Source organism: Amblyraja radiata, chromosome 1 (genome assembly GCF_010909765.2).
Source record: "Amblyraja radiata isolate CabotCenter1 chromosome 1, sAmbRad1.1.pri, whole genome shotgun sequence".
Taxonomy (NCBI): Eukaryota; Metazoa; Chordata; class Chondrichthyes; order Rajiformes; family Rajidae; genus Amblyraja; species Amblyraja radiata.
This window is the reverse complement of record NC_045956.1, coordinates 190,859,337-190,881,473: the sequence shown is the minus strand read 5'-3', so window position 1 is coordinate 190,881,473 and position 22,137 is coordinate 190,859,337. Positions and strand designations below refer to the sequence as shown.

General features: G+C 47.6%; 1 protein-coding gene across 1 annotated transcript; it reads left to right on the top strand.

Moving 5' to 3' along the window:
- The first annotated feature begins 13,331 nt into the window (after window positions 1-13,331).
- Window positions 13,332-17,933, top strand: LOC116982858 (NACHT, LRR and PYD domains-containing protein 14-like). Its single transcript, XM_033036384.1, has 4 exons — window positions 13,332-13,940; window positions 17,142-17,228; window positions 17,382-17,549; window positions 17,714-17,933. The coding sequence occupies exons 1-4, from the start codon at window positions 13,363-13,365 to the stop codon at window positions 17,799-17,801; spliced, it is 921 nt and encodes a 306-aa protein (XP_032892275.1). The 5' UTR covers window positions 13,332-13,362; the 3' UTR covers window positions 17,802-17,933.
- The last annotated feature ends 4,204 nt before the right edge of the window (window positions 17,934-22,137 follow it).

Below are 22,137 nucleotides of genomic sequence, written 5' to 3'. Positions count from 1 at the left end.
TATAATCGCGGTGGTGCTGGATGTCCTTATCCATGTGAACATAAAATGCGGCCTGTCATTAGATGTATCTAAGGTCACTGCTGAAAGTTAGAGAATAAATTGCAGGAGCCCTGGCTGAGATATGTGAATCATCGTTAACCGTGGGTGAAGTGCTGAACGTTAGAGGGTAGATAATGCTGTGCTTCTGTTTAAGAAGTGTTGCAAAGAAAAACCTGATAACTCTAGACCAGGAACCACGAGAAGAATGAAAACTACAGAATAGTTAGTCTAATGTCTGTGGTAAAACAGTTACTGGAGAGGAGATAAAGTGGTAAGATGTACGTGTGTTTGAAAATACAGATATTGGGGATAGTCACATTGGTTTTGGCTTTGGAGGTCGTCTTTGTTGATGAGGTTGATGAGGGCAGGGCCAGATACATAGTCTGTACATATTTCAGCCTATAAGATTCCCTGTGCTAGGTTAGATCATGTGGTGTTCACGGGGAGATGGCTAACTGGATACAGAATTGGTTTGATGGCTGGAAGCAGAGTGATAGTGAAGATTGCTTTTCAGACTGGAGGCCTGTGAATGGTGAGCCACTTGGAGTCCATGTTGGGCCCAGTGCTGACTCATCTGAAGAAATTAATTCAAAGGGGATGTTAAGGTATGATTAGTCAGTTTGGACATGTACGTTTGTGAAGTCGAACCAGGATAGGGTCTTCACGATGAACGGAAACGCCATGGAGAGTTTCCAATACAAGTACTTAATTTCCAAAAAATGGCATCAGGATGAATAGTGGTGAAGGTGGCTTTTGGCGCACTGGCCTTAATCATTCGGGAAATTCAATGTAGAAGTTGGAACGTATGTTGCAGTTGCACATGACATTGGCTGCACTTGCAATCTGTTCAGTTTAGTCACCCTATTTCAGAAATGACAGCATTAAAATGGAAGATTGTGCAAAGAAGAATTACACGGATGTTTCCAGTACCTGAGGGCACGAGCTGTTGAAAGAGGTTGGGCAGGCTAGAATTATATTCTTTGGTGTGCAGGAGACATTCTTTGTTCATCTCGAGTGCGGTACTCTTCGGCCTGTACAAAACTTGTTGGCCTCCCAGCTCAGTTGAAATGTCTAAGAGGGATTCCACCGGATGGTGCCCGAGCAGCAGCCTTGCCAGCAGCTCCTGTGTTTTTTTTTAAACTTTGTTATTTTTAGTGTGTGTAAATGTATGTCTCGATGTTTCCCAATATGTTTTGATGTGATGGTGAGGGGGGGGGAGGGGGGGTTACAGGGGAAAACCGGCTCTAGTCACCTTCCTCAACAGAGATGCGACTTTTTGCATCTTTGCCCCTCCTTGGGATCCTTTGCTGTGGATGCCAGTTTTGTAGCTCCGACCGCGGGGCCTGTTGACTCTAACATTGTGAAGCCGTAGTCTCTGGTAAGAAGCGGCCGATTCGGGAACTCCAAGTGTTCCGATCCGTCCCGACGTCGGAGTTTCGATCAGCCCGACCAGAGGGCTTGTACATCTGTTGCGGTGACTGAGGAGGGTTCAAGGCCCTGACCACGGGTGAACAAAGGAAGATGACTGAATTTTATTCTCTTCTATCACAGTTAAGATTACTGATTCCACTGTTGTGGATGTTTCTGTTAAATTCTATTGTGTGCTGTGTGCTCTTTACTTGTATGGCTGTATGGTAACTCTAATATCACTGTGTATTAATTGGCACATGTGACAATAGATGTGAACTTGAACTTGAAATGTTGACACATTCCAGATTGCAGGACGACAGGAGAGATTGGGGAGGGTGAGCAACGAGAACAAAGATGGGACCAGGCAGAGGTCCATCGAGAACAAAGGGGGACCCAGGGGAGGTCGCCGAGGAAAAAGGTGGGACCCGGCAGAGGGCCACCAACAACAGGGAGACCCAGGCGAGATGGGGGTGGGGTGGCGTGGCGTTATTGGCTGCGTTCAGCGGCAGGCCTGGATAGCCTCTGCGAGCAGCAGTTAGAACGGTTTGATTAACGCGGCTACTCTTGTGTACTGCATAGTCGAGGTCTGCTGTATGATTTTACCCAGTTGTGTGCAAAACAAAGCATTTCACTGAACCTCAGCACAAGTGACAATATAGTATTATGGAATATTGAGATTGAAGGGTGATCTTAGAGTTGTTTAAAATCATGGGGTGGGTAATAGATGGGGTGCATGCACAGGTATTTTTTTTCTCTGAGTAGAAGAATCTAAAGGGCAGAGGCTTAAGGTGAGAGGGGAACCATTTAATACGAACTTGAGGGTTAACATCGTCGCACAGATTGGTGGGTATATGGAACAAGCTGTCCGAGGTGGTAATTGAAGCGGGTACAATAATAACATGTTGTGGAGCGATACAGTGTGGAAACAGAGCCTTCAGCCCAACTTGCCCACACCGGCCCACAATGTCCAGCTGCACTTGTCCCACCTGCCCCCGTTTGGCATATACCCTCCAAACCTGTCTTATCCATGTACCTGTTTCTTAAAAGTAGGAAAAGTCCCTTCCTTAATTACCTCCTCTGGAAGCTTGTTCCATGCACCTACCAACCTTTGTGTGGAAAAAGTTACCCCTCAGATTCCTATTAAACCGTTTCCCCAAAAGACATTTGGACAGTATGGTTTAGAAAGATTAAGGTCAACCCGTAGATTGATGGGATTCGCTTCGATTGGTTGGGACGAAGAGTCTGTTTCTAAGACGACCATTAACTTCCACTTACCCCAGAATGCCAGCTCAGATTGCTGCCGGCTATTCCCAACCTGTGGTTCTCTCAATTTGAAATTGCTCTGCAGCCTGCAATTAATGTTTTTTTTCAGGTGGGAAATTAACTCAAGTGGGCAAGGTCCTCAAAAGACTTTGGCCAGGCACGTCATCAAAGAAAGATGGTCAGAACACGGGAACAGCGACAGAAAAGCAAAGTCGGATTGAGAGCGGAACCTTAATGGAATGCGAACCCGCCGAAGAGGAAAGGGAACAATGTCAGTCCCGAGGGAGAGGAATAGGAGACGTGGTTCACGGCCCTGGAACTGACCCAAGTGACGGAATCCATCATGACCGAGATACATCAAACATGGAATCATCGAGTCTCGTCCAAGGAGCAGGTGAGTGAAATGGGAGGGGAGTGGATGTTGCAGAATGGTGAAGAATGCAGTGATAGGGAAGATAAAAAACAAAGGGGTTAGAGCGAGGGGAAACTGGAGAGAGGAATAGTGGCAGACGAGTGTTATTCTGACTAGGTTCTTGATCAATAGTATTCTGCAAGGATCAATTCTGGCAACTCCACAATTTCTAAACATGTCCACGGTTTGGACAAAAACGTAGGTGAACGAGTTAGTAAGTTCAAAAACAATATAACTATTTGCAGAATTGAGGATAATGAGGAAAGCTGTCAAAAGATCCACTGAAATGTACATTAGGCAGCATGGTGGAACAGTGCTGGAGACCCGGTTTCGAACCCGAGTACGGGTGCTGTCTGTAAGGAGTTTGTACGTTCTCCCCGTGACCTGCGTGGATTTTCTCCGAGATCTTCGGTTTCCTCCCACACTCCAAAGACGTACAGGTATGTAGGTTAATTGGCTTGGTGAATGTAAAATTGTCCCTAGTCGATATAGGACAGTGTCAGTGTGCGGATATCGCTGGTTGGCGCTGTCCCGGTGAGGTGAAAGGGCCTGTTTACATTCTGTATCTCTAAATTAAGCTAAATGTCAGTTTGAAATATGGTCTGAGTTAAGGCAGACAAATATTTGGATTGACCGAACAGAAGTATAGAATATAAGGGACATAAATCTTGTCAGTCTTGTTACGAAGGTGGGGATGTTTCTTACTGGAGAGAGGAATATTTAAAGGGGACAGGCTGGACTAGTTTTTTACGCAGACTTTGGTCGGTGCCTGAGGAGGTGATGGAAACGCTGTTTCAAATGACACATGACCGACACAGTCAGGGAAACCGAGGGATCCAGTCCATGAGCAGGTAGATGGGATTCGTTCAAATTGGCATGGTATTGTTGGTGCAGATATGGGGGATTGAAGAGGCAGTTCCTGTGCTGCACTATTCTATGTATCAGCTCCAGGTTTGGCTTCATTAATCCAAATCATAAAGTCCTAAACGCGTACTCCAACACACTGTGAAAATGTTCTCCCCAGATTCCTATTAAATCTTTCTCCTCTAACCTTATGTTCTCTGGTTCTTCATTCCCCTGCTCTGGGTGTAAGACACTATTCACTTCCCTCATGAGCTTATCCACCTCAATAAGATCATTCCTCGTCCTCCTGCGCTTCAAAGTATAAATTGCTAGCATGCTCACCTATCCATGTAATTCAGGCCCTTGAGTCCTGGCAACATGCTCTTCAATCTTCTCTGCACCCTTTCCAGTTTGGTAACATCTTTCCTATATCAGGGTGTCCAGAACTGAACACAATATACTAAATGTGACCTGGCCAAAGTCTTGTACACCTGTTACATAACGTCCCAACTTCTATACTCAATATTGTGATTGATGAACCCTGTCATTCACTGAGCTGTCCTGCTTTGACTTCCCAAAATGCAACACCTTGAGCTTATCTGTATTAAACTCCATTCAACATTCCCCAGCCCACCGGATGAAGAGCCGGTTGCAACATTTGATAACCATCGTACTAATCATGCCTTGTGTTCTCATCCAAATCTTTGATATAAACCACAAACAGTAATGGGCCAGCAAAAATCTCTGGGAAACATAGAAACATAGAAATTAGGTGCAGGAGTAGGCCATTCGGCCCTTCGAGCCTGCACCGCCATTCAATATGATCATGGCTGATCATCCAACTCAGTATCCCGTACCTGCCTTCTCTCCATACCCTCTGATCCCCTTAGCCACAAGGGCCACATCTAACTCCCTCTTAAATATAGCCAATGAACTGGCCTCGACTACCCTCATCACAAGTCACAGACGTGCAGTCTGTAAAACAAACTTCCACTGTCACCCTCTGCTTCCTTTCACAGTCAATTCTCTATCCTGTTAGCTAGCCCTCCCAGGATCACTTGATAAGTTCCCACATAGGAGATTAGTGGGCAACATTAGGGCACATGGTATTGGGGGGGAAGAGTGCTGCTATGGATAGAAAATTGTTTGGCAGATAGGACAAAAAGAATGGGGATTAACGGGACCCTTTCAGAATGGCAGGCAGTGACTAATGGGGTACCGCAAGGCTCGGTGTTGGGGCTAAATACAATATATATTAATGATTTAGATGAAGGGATTACAAATAACTTTAGCAAATTTGCAAGTGACACAAAGCTGGGTGGCAGTGTGAACTGTGAGGATGATGCTTGAGAATGCAGGGTGACTTGGACAGGTTGGGGGAGTGGGCAGACGAATGGCAGATGCAGTTTAATGTGGATAAGTGCGAGGATATCCACTTTGGTAGTAAAAACAGAAAGGAAGATTATTATCTAAATGGCCTCAAGTTGGGAAAAGGGATCTGGGGGTCCTTGTTCATCGGTCACTGAAAGTTAGCATGCAGGTACAGCAGGCAGTGAAGAAAGCGAATGGCACGTTGGCCTTCATAACAAGAGGAGTTGAGTATAGGAGCAAAGATGTCCTCCTGCAGTTGTACTGGGCCCTAGTGAGACCACTCCTGGAGTTATGTGTGCAGTTTTGGTCTCCAAACTTGAGGAAGGGCATTCTTGCTATTGATGGAGTGCAGCGTAGGTTTGCTAGGTTAATTCCCGGGATGGCGGGACTGTCATATGCTGAGAGATTGGAGCGGCTGGGCTTGTATACTCTGGAGTTTAGAAGGATGAGAGGGAATCTTATTGAAACATAAGATTATTAAGGGCTTGGACATTCCACCCCCTGCCCCTCTCCCAAAACCTACCCGCTCCCACCCACAACAGCGGGAGATTGATAGTGGTTCACGGGTCACTTGGAAATCTTTTCCTTCTTTATTTAACATTGTCTAATCCCACTATTGTTATTTGGTTTACTGCAGAGCAACAGAATATGGTAACACCTATCCACACCACGGCTGAAGTTGGAAACAGGGCTGTGGTTCCAGTGACCTCAACAACAAGGACAGACACAGGTGTGTTGCAGAATTGTCTTATTCTGGTATTCTGTTTGGATCATTCTAATTAGGGGGCAGGAGCAGTCATGATGAGGGTTGCTGTTGTAGCGGGAGCCAAGGCTACTGATTCAGATGGTGTTTAGTTTCTCTCTTTGAATACACAGATCTAAGGCTTACTTACTCTGAGCTCCTGACACAGTGGGACGACTACCAATTGTTCCAACTGACAAAATTCTATCGGGAGAGACTGAAACAGGCGATTGAAGAAGGGGTTGAACGTCTCGGCCTCATGATGAGGCCTCAGGGATATTTAAGTGAACAAGAACACGGGGTAAGTGGAAGGATCACGGTGACTTCTGTTTCCTGTCACAGAACTAATGCCACCGAGGGGGGTAGAGTGACCAATATCAGTCCCACTCACCTCTCACTCCCTGGGTTGAACAGTGCAATGGAGACACTGATCTCTGATCAGTTTGTGTCCTGTAGATCAGGTATCGGGAATACAACCTGTGACCTGGGGATTTCTGAGAATATTCCATTCTGATCCAGCTGTTCTTCCTACACATGCATCCTAGCACAACGGTCAGGGGGCAGTAAACTTGTAAACCTGAATCAAAAACGATAATACGTTTCAAGTGTCATCAGTTTCATTGGTCACATTTAGTTCAGTTCATTAAACCACAGAGGACATTGGGCAGAAGCACAAGGAACTGCAGATGCTGGTTTACAAAATAACACACAATGTGCTGCACAAAATAACTCTGTTTACGGAGATGCTGTCAGACCTGCTGAATTATTCTAAGACATTGAACTGTTCGCTTATCATTCAATTGACAAATAAAATAACCTAATGTACATTTGCTAAAATCTACAATATAAACAAACGTCAGTTATTTACGCATCTGTGGGAAGAGAAGCCGCGTTAATGTGCAGTGAAAGGTGATGAGCTGCAGGAAGTGTACAAGAGAGGGATGTCTTTGATCGGGCAGAACTGAGATAGGTATTGAAATAAAAAAGTTATCTGATCAATAAGTGAATGCGGGGTCAGCGAGGGGAAGAATGTAGATAAAAGAACATAATAGCTTCACAATGCAGAGCAGGAAGAAATGCAGGCTGGACTGGACATGTCCATTTCCAGTGGGATACAGTCCATGTGAGGCCAAAAGGAATTGGATTAATTTCACGTCAATTTCAACACAGCCACCATTGGCCTGAATGGCTTGTTCCCGTGCTGTACTCTGCTGTGTTCTTGGACACTGCCAGGTGTGAAGTGAGTTTCCCACTGTCGGGACTCTGGGAGTACACAGTTTGTCAGCGCAGTGTCATGGGTGTATGAAGAGTCACTATGCTCAAAACTAGCAGAATATCCCATCACTGAACAGCTAATTCCCTCCCCATTAGCATTGTCTCAGTCACATCTCCACATATTCATTGTTGTTCTTCACAGAGTGTCGCTGAGCTCGTGGTAAATGGAAACCGCAGAGACAGTTCCACACTCTTCCTGAGTCTGGTGATGGAGAAGGGTAACCGGGCCCGGCGGGTGATGTGGGAATCCTTTGTGAAAATGCAGAATGAATTACCAAAGCTGGACAAAATACTGAGAGAAATCCAGGAACTCGGTACGGTAAATCAAGACACTGAACTGAATATCACATTGAAACACTGGAGTTAACAATGTTATTCAAGTCTGGTTTAATGAATGCTTGTTGATTTGAACAGGTCCTGATCCACAAGAATACATGAACATCATCAGAGGTTTATCTGAATTACCCTCTCATATGGAAGGTGAGTGTTGAAATGTACAGTTCACACCAATTACTTGGTAGATACAAGATACAAGATCCATTTATTTGTCACATGTGCCAGTTGGCACAGTGAAATGTAATTACCATACAGCCATACAGTAAAAGTAAAGAACACAACATAGAGTTGAAAGAATCTATATTACTAAATAGAAACATAGAAAATAGGTGCAGGAGTAGGCCATTCGGCCCTTCAGCCTGCACCGCCGTTCGATATGATCATTCATGGCTGATCATCCAACTCAAACTCAGTATCCCATTCCTGCCTTCTCTCATAGAAACATAGAATATAGGTGCAGGAGTAGGCCATTCGGCCCTTCGAGCCTGCACCGCCATTCAATATGATCATGGCTGATCATCCAACTCAGTATCCTGTACCTGCCTTCTCTCCATACCCCCTGATCCCTTTAGCCACAAGGGCCACATCTAACTCCCTCTTAAATATAGCCAATGAACTGGCCTCAACTACCTTCTGTGGCAGAGAATTCCACAGATTCACCACTCTCTGTGTAAAAAATCATTTTCTCATCTCGGTCCTAAAAGACGGCCCTCTTATCCTTAAACTGTGACCCCTAGTTCTGGACTTCCCCAACATCGGGAACAATCTTCCTGCATCTAGCCTGTCCAACCCCTTAAGAATTTTGTAAGTTTCTATAAGATCCCCCCTCAATGTTCACCCGTGGTCGAGGCCTCTCCGAGCCCTCCGCAGTCACCGCTGCGGGTGGCCCAATGTTCAGCTCCGCTCGCCGGGGTGATGTAAGTCCGACGACGGGGCTGAGGGAGCTCCTCAGCGGCCTGGACATCATAATTGGCCACCTCCTACCAGAGTCTGCGGCTCCCAAAGTCCGCAGGCCGCGCTGGGTGGAGATGCAATACCGGTGGCCCTCGGTAAAGGGCCCCAGGACACTACGATGACGGTCAGCGCCACCCGCGTTGGAAGCTCTCCCAAACCGCAGCTCCACGATGTTGGAGCAGCGGCCCAAAGCTCCGGAGCTCCTAACGGCGATCCAGGTAGGCATCGCCCGCTCTGTGGTGAATTCAGCGCTGCGCCGCCACTGATGTAGCTCTGGTCCGGTTCCCGGTCCCCGGCAGGAAAGGCCGCTCAGGTCCAGGTGGTAAGCCGCGAGGAGGTGGGCGAGGACGCGACTCTGAGAAATAGTCGGGTCCCCGCCAGGAAGCGACAGGGAAACAGTTTACCCCTTACCCTGCCCCCTCCCCCATATATAAAAGTCAAAGATTCCCCCAAAAACAAACTTTAAACTGACTAAAAATAAAAAAAAGATTGAAAAATAATTGGGCTGTAGGCAGAGGCTGCTGTCAGTGCAGCGAATTGATGTAATACTGAAACTGTACATTCAGAGCTTTGCAGAATCGGAAACAGCAAATCAAAGGCTGAAGAATTATTGGGACTGACACGGGGATTCACTATGCATTGCTCCTTCCTCAGTACATTCAGCTTTAATTGAACTTATTTTAATGTATTGTCACTTGAACCGAAGTGCAGCAAAAAACTTTTGTGCCATTCTGCCTAGTCAGCAGGATTACAATACGTGATTATAATCGAGCCATTTACATTGTAAAGATCCATGATAAGGAATAACATTTAGTACCAGGTAAAACGAGGAAAGTCCGATCAAGGATAGTCCGAGGGTAACCAAAGAGGTAGATAGTAGTTCCCAGATCAATTGATCTCTGACATACACTGGAACTATTACACTGCTTTATTTCAGCTCCTCCAGGCGTTAATTGTACAAGGCTTGGTAATGTATCAGATTGTGAGAGAGATCTGTGAAATCCAGTACACACCCTGGGGAGAATGTGTGTACAGTGATGCCCCACACACGGCTGGCAGGTTCCTGACACACTGTGTAACCCCACACACTCCTGGCATGGTCTTGACACACAGTGTAACCCCACACACTCCTGGCATGGTCTTGACACACAGTGTAACCCCACACACTCCTGGCATGGTCTTGACACACTGTGTAACCCCACACACTCCTGGCATGGTCTTGACACACTGTGTAACCCCACACACTCCTGGCATGGTCTTGACACACTGTGTAACCCCACACACTCCTGGCAGAGTGTTTAAGTGTTATTTATCACATTAGCTTTTGAAAGATACAACCGGGTATCCGACACTTTCGAAGGGCTGAATAGGCCCGTTTGCGGGGCCTTTAATCAATTTTAAAATCAAAGTGCTGCGTCGAGGCGATCGAGGCTCCCGATGTTGAAGCCCCCGCTGGGCGATTTTAAGCCGGGCCAGACGATGAAAGGCCCCGCGAACGGGCCGATTCAAGCCACACGATTTGGGGCAGATGATGCTACCGTTGCTGGAGTTTGGAGTCAGTCAGCTCCCAGGGCCTGATATCGTCCACAGGGCCCACAGCTGAAACCTCCAAAGCCTCACGCACATTTATGTGTGTGCGCGCGGCCACCAAGAAATTGTGTCCCTCCCATGTTTTGATAGCGATTTCCGCCCCTGTCCCACACACTCCTGGCAACATCCTGACACGCTGTTTAACCCCACATACTCCAAGATGGGTCCTGACGCACTGTGTAATCCCACACACTCCGCAAGGTCCTGACACAATGTATATCCCCACACACTCCTGGCCGGTCCTGACACACTGGCACCCCGCACATTCCTGACAGGGTCCCAGCACACTGGCACCCTGCACACTCCTGGTAGGGTCCCGACACACTGGGAAACCCCACACACTCCTGGTAGGGTCCCGACACACTAAGAAACCCCACACACTCCTGGTAGGGCCCTGACACACTGTAAATCCATACACTCATAGAGTCATAGAGTAATACAGTGTGGAAACAGGCCCTTCAGCCCAACTTGCCCACCGCGGTCAACAATGACCCCGCTACACTAGTCCCACCTGCCTGCGCTTGGTCCATAACCCTCCAAACCTCTCCTGTCCATGTACCTGTCCAACTGTTTCTTAAATTTTGGGATATTCCCAGCCTCAACTACCTCCTCTGGCAGCTTGTTCCATACACCCATCACCCTTTGTGTGGAAAAAGTGACCTCACGGATTCCTACTAAATCTTTTCCCTTCACCTTGAACCCATGTCCTCTGGTCCTCGATTCCTCTACTCTGAGTAGGAGTCTGTGCATCTACCCGATCTATTTCTCTCATGATTTTGTACACCTCTATAAGATCAACCCTCATCCTCCTGCTCTCCATGGAATAGAGACCCAGCCTACTCAACTTCTCCCTGTAGCTCACACCCTCTAGTCCTGACAACATCCTCGTAAATCTTTTCTGAACCCTTTCAAGCTTGACAATATCTTTCCTGTAACACGGTGCCCAGAACTGAACACAATATTCTAAATGTGACTTCACCAACATCTTGTACAACTGCAACATGACCTCTCTACTGCTTTACCCAGTACTCTGACTGAAGCAGGCCAAACACCCACACACTCCTGGATATAGTCCTGACACACTGTGTAACCCCACACACTCCTAGCAACATCCTGACACACTGTGTAACCCCACACACTCCTAGATGTGTCCTGACACACTGTGTAACCCCACACACTCCTGACAACATCATGACTCACTGTGTAACCACACAAACCGTGCTTGAATCACTGATTAGTACCTCATGTCCCAGTACAATGCGTGACAACATTCTGGACTCAACATTGATCACAATATGTTTCAATGATCAGCATCACCTTTCCCTTCCATCTCCCTCCCCCCCCCCCCCCACCTTCTCCCACTCCCTCTCTCTCTCTCCCCTTCCCCAACTCCCAATCTCCTCCTCCCCTCTCTTTGCCTCTCCCTTCCCCTCCATGTCCCATTCCCTCTCCCGTACACCCCTCTCTCTTGCCCGTCCACCCCTGCACCCCTCCGTTCTCCCTCTCCCTGCGCACCTCCTTCCCCCCCCCTCATTTCCCCCGCCCCACAGTTGCTGCCTGAGCTGTTGGGTATTTCCCTCCAGTTGCCCCTCTGACAGAACACCCAATGCCCTTTACTGTGAAATCTGTTCCCAACAGATCAACACTGAGTTCTTCAAAGTCTGTGTTCAAACCCAAAATAAATGCAAGCTGTGTTTGCCACAGGAGAATCAACTATAGGACATGCAGGGACCAGTGAACTGTCTGGGGAACGGTCTCACTTTCACAATCTGCTTGGCTGGTGATTTTCTCAGCCTTGGCTCATTGTCATCTCCCGTGTCTGTGACCAGGTTTACCTCACTCCACTGAAATCTGTCAGTGAATTGATTTAACTGAAGGGCATTGAACTCGTACTTGTATTCTTGAATGTTGAGTTTTGAGTTGAGCCACCTAACATTGTGTCCATTATCTGCCTGTTCCCGTGCAAGATGTTCAACAGAAACACAAGGAGACTCTGCGAGCACAGACTGAAACACTGAGTGTGAACACCATCCTAATGAATGAGAAGGTTAAGATTTACCAGCTGCTTGATCGATACGCTGAGCTCACAATCATCTCCACTGTTCGAGATCGGACACTGGTGGAACATGAGCTGCTGGCAAGAGGCCGGGACCATGAAGAGTGGAGAGAGAAATGTCTCCGGGGAAAACTGGAAAAAATCAGGATTGATCAATTGTTCCACAGCAGCTTTTCCCGGAGTAAGTCTAGATCTGGGAGTTCAGCAGCAGCGGCCGGAGTTCCGGGGATCGGGAAAACAACAATGGTGCAGAAGATTGTTCATGACTGGGCCACAGGGAAAATATTCCAACAATTTCAGTTTGTCTTCAGTTTCAAATTCAGGGATTTGAACATGATTAAAGACAGAGTAACCCTGAAGGAACTGATTCTGGATCAGTATCCTTACTTTGGGAATATCCTGGGGGAGGTCTGGAAGAACCCTAAGGGATTGCTGTTTATATTCGACGGTCTGGATGAATTCAAGGGTGGAATCGATTTTGCTGACAGTCGGAGAGATACAGAACCTAAGCACCAGTGCCCAGATCCCGAGTGGTGGTGTGAAGTGTCTGATATTGTGTACAGTTTAATCCAGCACAAGCTGCTCCCAGGGTGTTCAGTGCTAGTGACCACCCGCCCCACTGCGTTACATTTACTGGAAAAGGCAGAGATCCGTGTCCGGGCTGAAATCCTGGGATTTGATGGTGAGGAACGGAAGGAATATTTCACCAGGTATTTTGAAGATCAGTCGGTGGCAGCAGCTGTTTTCAAACATGTGGAGGAGAATGACATCCTGTACACCATGAGCTACAACCCCTCCTACTGCTGGATCCTCGGCCTGACACTGGGCCCCTTCTTCACACAAAAACACCGGGACCCGCAGCGAGTTCCCAAGACCATCACCCAACTATATTGCTGCTTTATTTACAACATCCTGAAAAACCACGGCCGTGAGATTGAGAGCCCCCGTGAGGTGTTACTGAGGGTTGGTCAGATGGCCTTCACTGGAGTGGCAGAGAAGAACATTGTGTTCACAGATGGAGATTTGATCAAATACAATCTGCAGCCTTCCCAGTTCCTGTCCGGGTTCCTGATGGAACTTTTGGAGAGAGAGGATTCAGCCCGGAGCGTGGTGTACACCTTCCCACACCTCACCATACAAGAGTTTGTAGCCGCACTCGCACTATTCCTGACTCCAGATCGCGGGGATATCAAGACACTCCTCACTGAAGTCCATGCCAATGCAGACGGGCGATTTGAAGTATTTCTCCGTTTTGTCGCTGGTCTCCCCTCCCCACGGTCAGCTTGGATCCTGAAGGAGTTTCTGGGTCCATTCCCTCATCAAACAATCTGCCGAGTGATTGACTGGGTGAAGGAAGAGGTTCAACGTCAGATTATAAATGTTGGGAGTGAGTTTGGTAAACGGAGCCTCCTGAACACGCTGCACTACCTGTTTGAGGCTCAGAATCCTGCACTGGCTAAGGAGACACTGGGATCTGTGGAAACACTTTCATTTAGTGGACTGGGACTGACCCCGATTGACTGTGCGGTCCTGTCTCATGTCATCGGGCCCTGTGATACAATCAAACACCTCGATCTGGGGAACTGCCGCATTCAGTGTGAAGGTCTCAAGCGGCTGGGACCTGCTCTGCACAAGTGTCAGCACTTGGGGTAACTGTCCGTTTGATGCTAACACTGAGCTGTATAATTGTTTCACTATTTTGTTCTTCCATCCAGCACCCCTTCCATGGGGCCGGTTGTCACTGCACAGCACCCCTCCTATGTTACATTCCTTCGATTTGGTGGTGGTCGACTGTCCTCTCCTCCCCCGGGTTGCCGTTGGTCAACTCCGCCCCCTCCTCCCCAGGGTCGCTGGTGGTCTACTCAGCTACACTCTCCCCCGGGTCACTGGAGGCCGACTCCCCCCATCTCTCCCCTGGATCGCCGGTGGTTGACTCCGTCACCACCGGGTCAGAAGTGTTGCAGCCGTTCTCAGCATGGGATACTTTTCTCAATTATCAGGGAATGAAAATAAGTGGTGAAATTCACCAAACACTCCAACCACGGAGATGCATTCAATAATTTGTTGAGGCGCTTCCAGAAATATCAGTTTTGTTATCTCTGCCCCGGGGTTTGTATCAGTTTGTTTTTTACTCTGTCTTAACTCTGGAGTTAAAGGGGAAGTGAGCACAGGAAAAGGAACAAAGGACTATCGAATTAATGGGAAGGAAAGTTTGAGAAGGGATAAGAGAGTAAGGTCAGGGCCAATCGTGACAGGTATGAGAGGGGAGGTGAATACCGAGTTCAAGGTGTTGTATATGAATGCGCAAAGGATAAGGAATAAAGTGGACGAGCTTGAGGATCAGTTAGAAATTGGCAAGTATGATCTTGTGGGAACTACAGAGACATGGCTGCAAGAGGGCCAGGGTTGGGAATCTGAATATTCAAGGGTATACGTCCTATAGAAAAGACAGACAGGTGGGCAGAGGGGGTGGGGTTGCCCTGTTGGTGAGAAATGAAATTCAGTCCCTTGCGATGTGTGAAATAGTCAGGAGATGTGGAGTCAGTATGGATAGAACTAAGAAATTGCAAGGGTAAAAAGACCCTAATGGGAATAATCTACAGGCCCCCAAACTGTAGCCTGGACATAGGGCGCAAGTTGAATCAAGAGTTAAAATTGGCATGTAGCAAAAGTAATGCTGTGGTTGTTATGGGAGATTTCAACATGCAGGTAGACTGGGAAAATCAGGTTGGTAATGGACCCCAAGAAAGGGAGTTTGTGGAGTGCCTCCGTATAGATTCTTAGAGCAGCTTATATTGGAGCCTACCAGGGAGAAGGCAATTCTGGATTTAGAAACATAGAAATTAGGTGCAGGAGTAGGCCATTCGGCCCTTTGAGCCTGCACCGCCATTCAATATGATCATGGCTGATCATCCAACTCAGTATCCTGTACCTGCCTTCTCTCCATACCCTCTGATCCCCTTAGTGTTGTGTTATGAACCGGATTTGATAAAGGACCTCAAGGTTAATGAGCCATTAGGAGGCAGTGACCATAACATGGTCAGGTTTAACCTACAATTGGAGAGGGAGATCGGAGGTGTCAGCGTTACAGTTGAATAAAGGGGACTATGGGGCCATGAGGGAGGAGCTGGCCAAAGTAGACTGGAAAGACACACTAGCAGGGATGACAGTGGAACAAAAATGGCAGGTGTTTCTAGGAATAATACAGAAGGTGCAGGATCGGCTCATTCCAAAGAGGAAGAAAGATTCCAAGGGGAGTAAGGGACGACCATGGCTGACAAGGGACGCCAGGGACAGTATAAAAATTAAAGCACAGAAATACAAAGTAGCAAAGATGAGTGGGAAGCGAGAGGATAGGGTGATGTTTAAAGAACAACAGAAGATAACTAAAAAGACAATACGGGGAAAAAAGATGAGGTACGAAGGTAAGCTAGCCAAGAATATAAAGCAGGACAGTAAAAGCTTCTTTATATATGTGAAGAGGAAAAAAAATTTAAGACCAAAGATGGACACTTGAAGACCGAAAAAGGTGAATGGTAATATGGGGAACAAGGAAATGGCAGATGAGTTGAACAGGTACTTTGGATCTTTCACTAAGGAGGACACAAACAATCTTCCTGATATAGTAGTGGCCAGAGGATCTGGGGTGACGGACAAACTGAAGGAAATCGACATTAGGCAGGAAATAGTGTTGGGTAGACTGAAGGCTGATAAATCCCATCATAAAATATGAGATAGCCGAACATTTGGATAGCAGTAACAGGATCGGTCCGAGTCAGCATGGATTTACGAAGGGGAAATCATAGTTGACTAATTTTCTGGAATTTTTTGAGGATGTAACTAGGAAAATGGAAAGGGAGAGCCAGTGGATGTAGTGTACCTGGACTTTCAGAAAGCATTTGAGAAGGACCCACATAGATTAGTGGGCAAAACTAGAGCACATGGTATTGGGGGTAGGGTGCTGACATGGATAGAAAGTAGGTTGGCAGACAGGAAACAAAGAGTAGGGATTAACGGGTCCCTTTCAGAATGGCAGGCAGTGACTAGTGGGGTACCCCAAGGCTCGGTGCTGGGACCGCGGATTAATGTAAGGTTATCCACTTTGGTAGCAAAAATAGTAAAGCTGATTACTATCTAAATGGTGTCAAGTTGGGAAAAGGGACAACGGGATCTGGGTGTCCTTGTTCATCAGTCACTGAAAGTAAGCATGCAGGTACAGCAGGCAGTGAACAGAGTGAATGGCATGTTGGCCTTCATTACAAGAGGTGTTGAGTATAGGAGCAAAGAGATCCTTCTGCAGTTGTATAGGGCCCTAGTGAGACCACACCTGGAGTATTGTTGGAGTATTCCAAATTTGAGGAAGGACATTCTTGTTATTGAGGGAGTGCAGCGTAGGTTTACAAGGTTAATTCCCGGGATGGTGGGACTGTCATATGCTGAGAGAATGGAGTGGCTGGTGCTTGTACACTCTGGGTTTTAGAAGGATGAAAGGAGATCTCATTGAAACATATAAGATTATTAAGGGTTTCGACGCACTAGAGGCAGGAAATATGTTCCCGATGTTGGGAGAGACCAGAACCAGGGTCACAGTTTAAGAATAGGAGGTAAGCCATTTAGAACGGAGACTAGAAAACACTTTTCTCTGCTTCAGAGGGTGGTGGAAGCCGATTCTCTGGAGGCTTTCAATAGAGAGTTAGATAGAGCTCTTAAAGATAGCGGAGTCGAGGGATATGGGAAGAAGGCAGGAACGGGGTCCTGATTGTGGATGATCACAGTGAATGTCGGTGTTGGCTCGAATGGCCTATTGTCTATTGCCTATTATCTATTGTCTATTATTTGTTTGTATTTAGACTAGGAAACAACGACCTGGGAGACTCCGGAGTGAAACTGGTGTCTGAGGCTCTGAGGAAGCCGGCATGTAAAATACAGATACTGGAGTAAGTCCCAGACTGTGAGAGATTGTGTTTACACTCACTGGGTGTCTGACACTGAACATTAATATGATCAATAATTGTGTCACTGATAAACACTGGGGATTTGCACGGTCTCCTGTCTCACTGTGTCCCTCACCCTCTCACTCTCATCTCCAGGCTGGGCGGTGTCGGCCTCACAGATTCTGGAGCCGAGGTTCTCGTCTCCACTCTCATTACAAAGCCCTCATTGACGGAGCTGGAGCTGTCACACAACTCCCTCACAGACCGATCTGTCCCCGCCCTCCGCCGCCTCATACTGACCCTCCCAAAACTTGAGCGGATCTGGTGAGTATTTGTGTTAATGTTTAATGTGATAAAATATCAGGGGATCCGCGGGCTTCTTTCTCCTGTGATTTTGTTCTGTAAGTGTTGTTGAAATATTAACCCCAGTCCCTGTTATTGACACTTGTTTCATCTGATTATTTCCTCTATTTCTGGACTTGTTTCAGGCTGTGGAGGAATAAGTTCAAACCGACCGGGAAGAAGGAACTGAGGTCGCTTAAGGAACCCAGACCCGGACTGATTGTGGAACTGTGAACATCTCGGGGTGCAAACGTATTGTGCGCTCTTTTTCTCAAATTTGAGGAAGGAAATTGTTATTGAGGGAGTGCAGCGTAGGTTCATCAGGTTAAATCCCTGGACGGCGGGACTGTCATATTCTGATAGAATGGAGCTGCTGGGCTTGTACACTCTGGAATTTAGAAGGATGAGAGGATATCTTATTGAAACATGTAAGATTATTAACGGTTTGGACATGCTAGAGGCAGGAAACATGTTCCTGAATCCTGATGTTGTCACCGCCCTGGGGACCGGAATATTGTTGGCCAATTCCCCACCCTTCCCTTTAAACGGCCACCCTCCCCTTTAATAGAAACATAGAAAATAGGTGCTGGAGGAGGCCATTCGGCCCTTCGAGCCAGCACCGCCATTCATTGTGATCATGGCTGATCGTCCCCTATCAATAACCTGTGCCTGCCTTCTCCCCATATCCCTAGACTCCAATAGCCCCTTGAGATCCATCTAACTCTCTTAAATCCATCCAGTGATTTGGCCTCCACTGCCCTCTGTGGCAGGGAATTCCATAAATTCACAACTCTCTGGGTGACAAAGTTTTTTCTCACCCCAGTCTTAAATGACCTCCCCTTTATTCTAAGACTGGCCCCTGGTTCTGGACTCGCCTAACATTGGGAACATTTTTCCTGCATCTAGCTTGTCCATTCCTTTTATAATTTTATATGTTTCTATAAGATATCCCCTCATCCTTCTAAACTCCAGTGAATACAAGCCTAGTCTTTTCAATCTTTCCTCATATGACAGTCCCGCCATCCCAGGGATCAATCTCGTGAACCTACGCTGCACTGTCTCAATCACAAGGATGTCCTTCCTCAAATTAGGAGACCAAAACTGTACACAATACTCCAGATGTGGTCTCACCAGAGCCCTATACAACTGCAGCAGAACCTCGTTACTCCTATACTGAAATCCTCTTGTTATGAAGGCCAACATTCCATTAGCTTTCTTCACTGCCTGCTGTACCTGTACGCCAACTTTCAATGACCGGTGTACAAGGACACCCAGGTCTCGCTGCACCTCCCCCTTACCTAACCCAATCCCATTGAGATAACAATCTGCCCCCTTTTTTTTGCCACCAAAGTGGATAACCTCACATTTATCTATATTGTACTGCATCTGCCCACTCACTCAACCTGTGCAGGTCACCCTGCAACCTCCTAACATCCTCTTCACAGTTCACACTGACACCCAGCTTTGTGTCGGTTTAAACGGCCGCCCTCCCCTTTAAACGGCCACACTCCGGGTTTAAACCCCAACGGTTCCTGGGCCGACCGGTGACGACAGAGGCGGCCCTGCCCGCTGTCACATGACCCGGGTACGCGGCGCTGTTGCTGATGCCGGGTATCTGGTGCTGCCCCCAGTGGGGGACGGGGGAATTGCAGCTGGACCTGCAGGATCCTGGATGTGACTATCAGCTCCTGCTGTGGATTGATGGTGACAACAGCAACATTGTTCAAACTGTTCATTCACACAGCAATGTCTTACTGCTGTATCGTCTGTAAACCAAATGTAAATAGTTTAAACTTGTAGATTGGTTATTGCATGTGAACAAATCAGAGTAATGTAGCATCACTTAACTCATTAACCCCACTGTACACTTTATATTATCCATTTCCTGCATTACGTAGTTATACTAGTAGCGATAAACTAACATCCTACTGTACTGCACTACTATACCTTATGATTAAAGATGATTTAAACTCCACACCTGTGTCTTAAGTTGTTTACAAAACTTGTAAACTTTGTTGATGTCTAGGTTACTAACCCCTCCTGCTTCTCCCCCCCCCCCCCCCCCTGCTGTAGGGGGATGCCTCATCACCTTTTCCCTCCAAACATGGGGACTGGGGTTGGTAATGCCGCCATGGGGGAACCGGGGGTGGACCAACAAGGGGAGCCCGGGGCACCGGTTACCATGGGAGACGCAGGGGCAGACCGACGCGGGGAGTGTGTGGTCTTGGTAGCAACAGGTGACAGAGCGGCTGCAACAGGCATCGGTGTAAACATGAACAGGGGGGCATCGGGACCCGCAGGCGCTGGACAAGGATCCTTCACTGGAAGGAGGTGTTGACGGTTGCGTCTGTAGAGGACACCATCCACTTCGACCAGGTAGGAGCGTGATTCCTTCGAGGGGCCATGAATGTGCCCTAGTTTTGAATGTCCTTTGTCAGTTTCTAGGCCTACCACTTGTCCTTGTACTAGTGGTTTAAGCAGTTTGCTGGTCTTGTCGTAAAACTGCTTTTGTGTGCCGTGTTTAAACTGCACTCGCTTTTGTATCGTGGTGGGGCGGAGGACCTACGGCTGCAGCTGTTGCTGGGAGACAGGCAGTCGTGGACGCGTTTGGCGAGACATTAGTCGCTGGGCAGGGGAGCCGAGAATGCTGTCCCTTGAAATGTTCCGCAGGTTGAGTAGGTCCAGGTAGACGTCAGATTTTGCTAGGTCGGAACGTTCCATGAGTTGTTTAGTGCTCCGAACAGCAAGCTCAGCAAGTCCATTGGTCTGTGGGTATTCTGGGCTGCTGGTGATGTGTTGAAAGTTCCACCGATTGGCAAAGTTCTTGATCTTTTGACTGGTGAATTGACTTCCATTGTCAGTTTGAAGGCAGACGGGTGCCCCATGCATGGACAGGTGGATTGATAGTTTTTGGATCACTGTTTCGGAGCTGATTGTTGGGAGTAGGTCAATTTCGATCCAGCTTGAGTAGGAGTCCACCAAAACAAGGTCATGTTTCCCGTGCCATTCAAAGATGTTGGCGGCCACTGAAGACCACGGAAGGGAGGGAACTGGCTGAGGCAGGTGGGGCTGCTTCTGCTGGTGTGGTGTCAGGCTGTTACAGATGGTGTATAATTCGGTCTTTTCGCGTATGTACCTTGTCATTCCGGGCCAGTAGATCATGTTCTGGGCCCGTTTTAGTGTGGCCTCCGTGCCGGGGTGGCCTCTGTGGATATCGTCATAGTACTCACTCCCTAGAGTGGGAGGGATGACTGCCTTATGGCCTTTGACGATTATTCAGTCCTGTAGAACCAGGAAGTAGGGGCGTGTTTCAAACGGGGTATTTGACTGTTGGGCCATCCGTTCCTTATGAAGGTAGTTAGCAGTTGTGAAGTTTTGTCCGCAGATGTGTGTTCGGCAAGGCGGCGTAGACGATCAGTGGGCTCGAACGAGACCTTCAAGACTGAGAATTTGTCTTGTTCGATGGGGTGAGGTTCGCTGGTAGTACGCGGGGCTCTGGAGAGCTTGTCTGCAATGTGCGTATCTTTACCTTTCTTGTATACGATGCGGAAGTCAAAACGCTGTAGCTGCATCATCATGTGTTGTAGACGAGCCGGGGTGGCGTGGATGGGCTTGTTCAGGAGGGTGACTAGTGGTTGGTGGTCAGTCTCAACAGTGAAAGTTTTGCCAAAGATGAAGTTTTAAATTTTGAACAGGCGAAGACGACGGCAAGCAGTTCCTTTCCAATTTGGGCACAGCGTTGTTCAGTGTCTGTTAGGGTTCGTGATGCGTAGGAGACAGGCATCACATCACCGTCAGTGGTTGTCTGTAGGCATAGCCTGTACTGGGATGCATCGCAGGTGATGGTGATCGGCAGCTTGAGGTTAAAGTACGCCAATGTTGGTGCACTGGCTAGCTGGAACTTGAGCATCTCGAAGACTCTTTGGTGTTGTGCGTACCAGGACCATGCAGTGCCCTTGTGAGTCAGTTGTCGCTGGGGGCCAGAAAGGTCGCTGAGGTTGGGAATAAATTTGCCCAGATAGTTTACCATGCCGAGGAAACGTTGCAAACTGGTGATGTCGGTTGGAACTGGCAGTTCGTTAATGGCTGCAGTCTTTAACGGATCAGGTCTTAATCCGTTGCTGGTGAACACATGGCCGACGTAAGTAACTTCCGGAACACGGAATCTGCACTTGAGAGGTTTGAGTTTAAGGTTGATGTGTCTGGCACGGTTTAGTATCTTCTTCAGGTTGGCGTCGTGCTCGGCTAAATCACAGCCGTAGACTAGGATATCATCAACAATAATGGCTCATGGATATTCTGCGAACAGCTGTTCCGTTGCGCGTTGGAAAACTTCGCTGGCTGAGTTGATGCCGAAGGGCATTCTTTAAATTTATAGTGGCCAAATGGTGTGGCAAAAGTTGTTAGTGCAGATGATGCCCGGTCCAGTGGTATTTGCCAGAAAGCTTTTGGTATCAAGGACCGAGAATACGTTGCATTTCCAATTTGCACAGCCACATCCTCAGTTCTCATCGGGTAATGTGGGCATTTGATTGCTATGTTTTAGGTCTCTGGGATTGATGCAAACCCG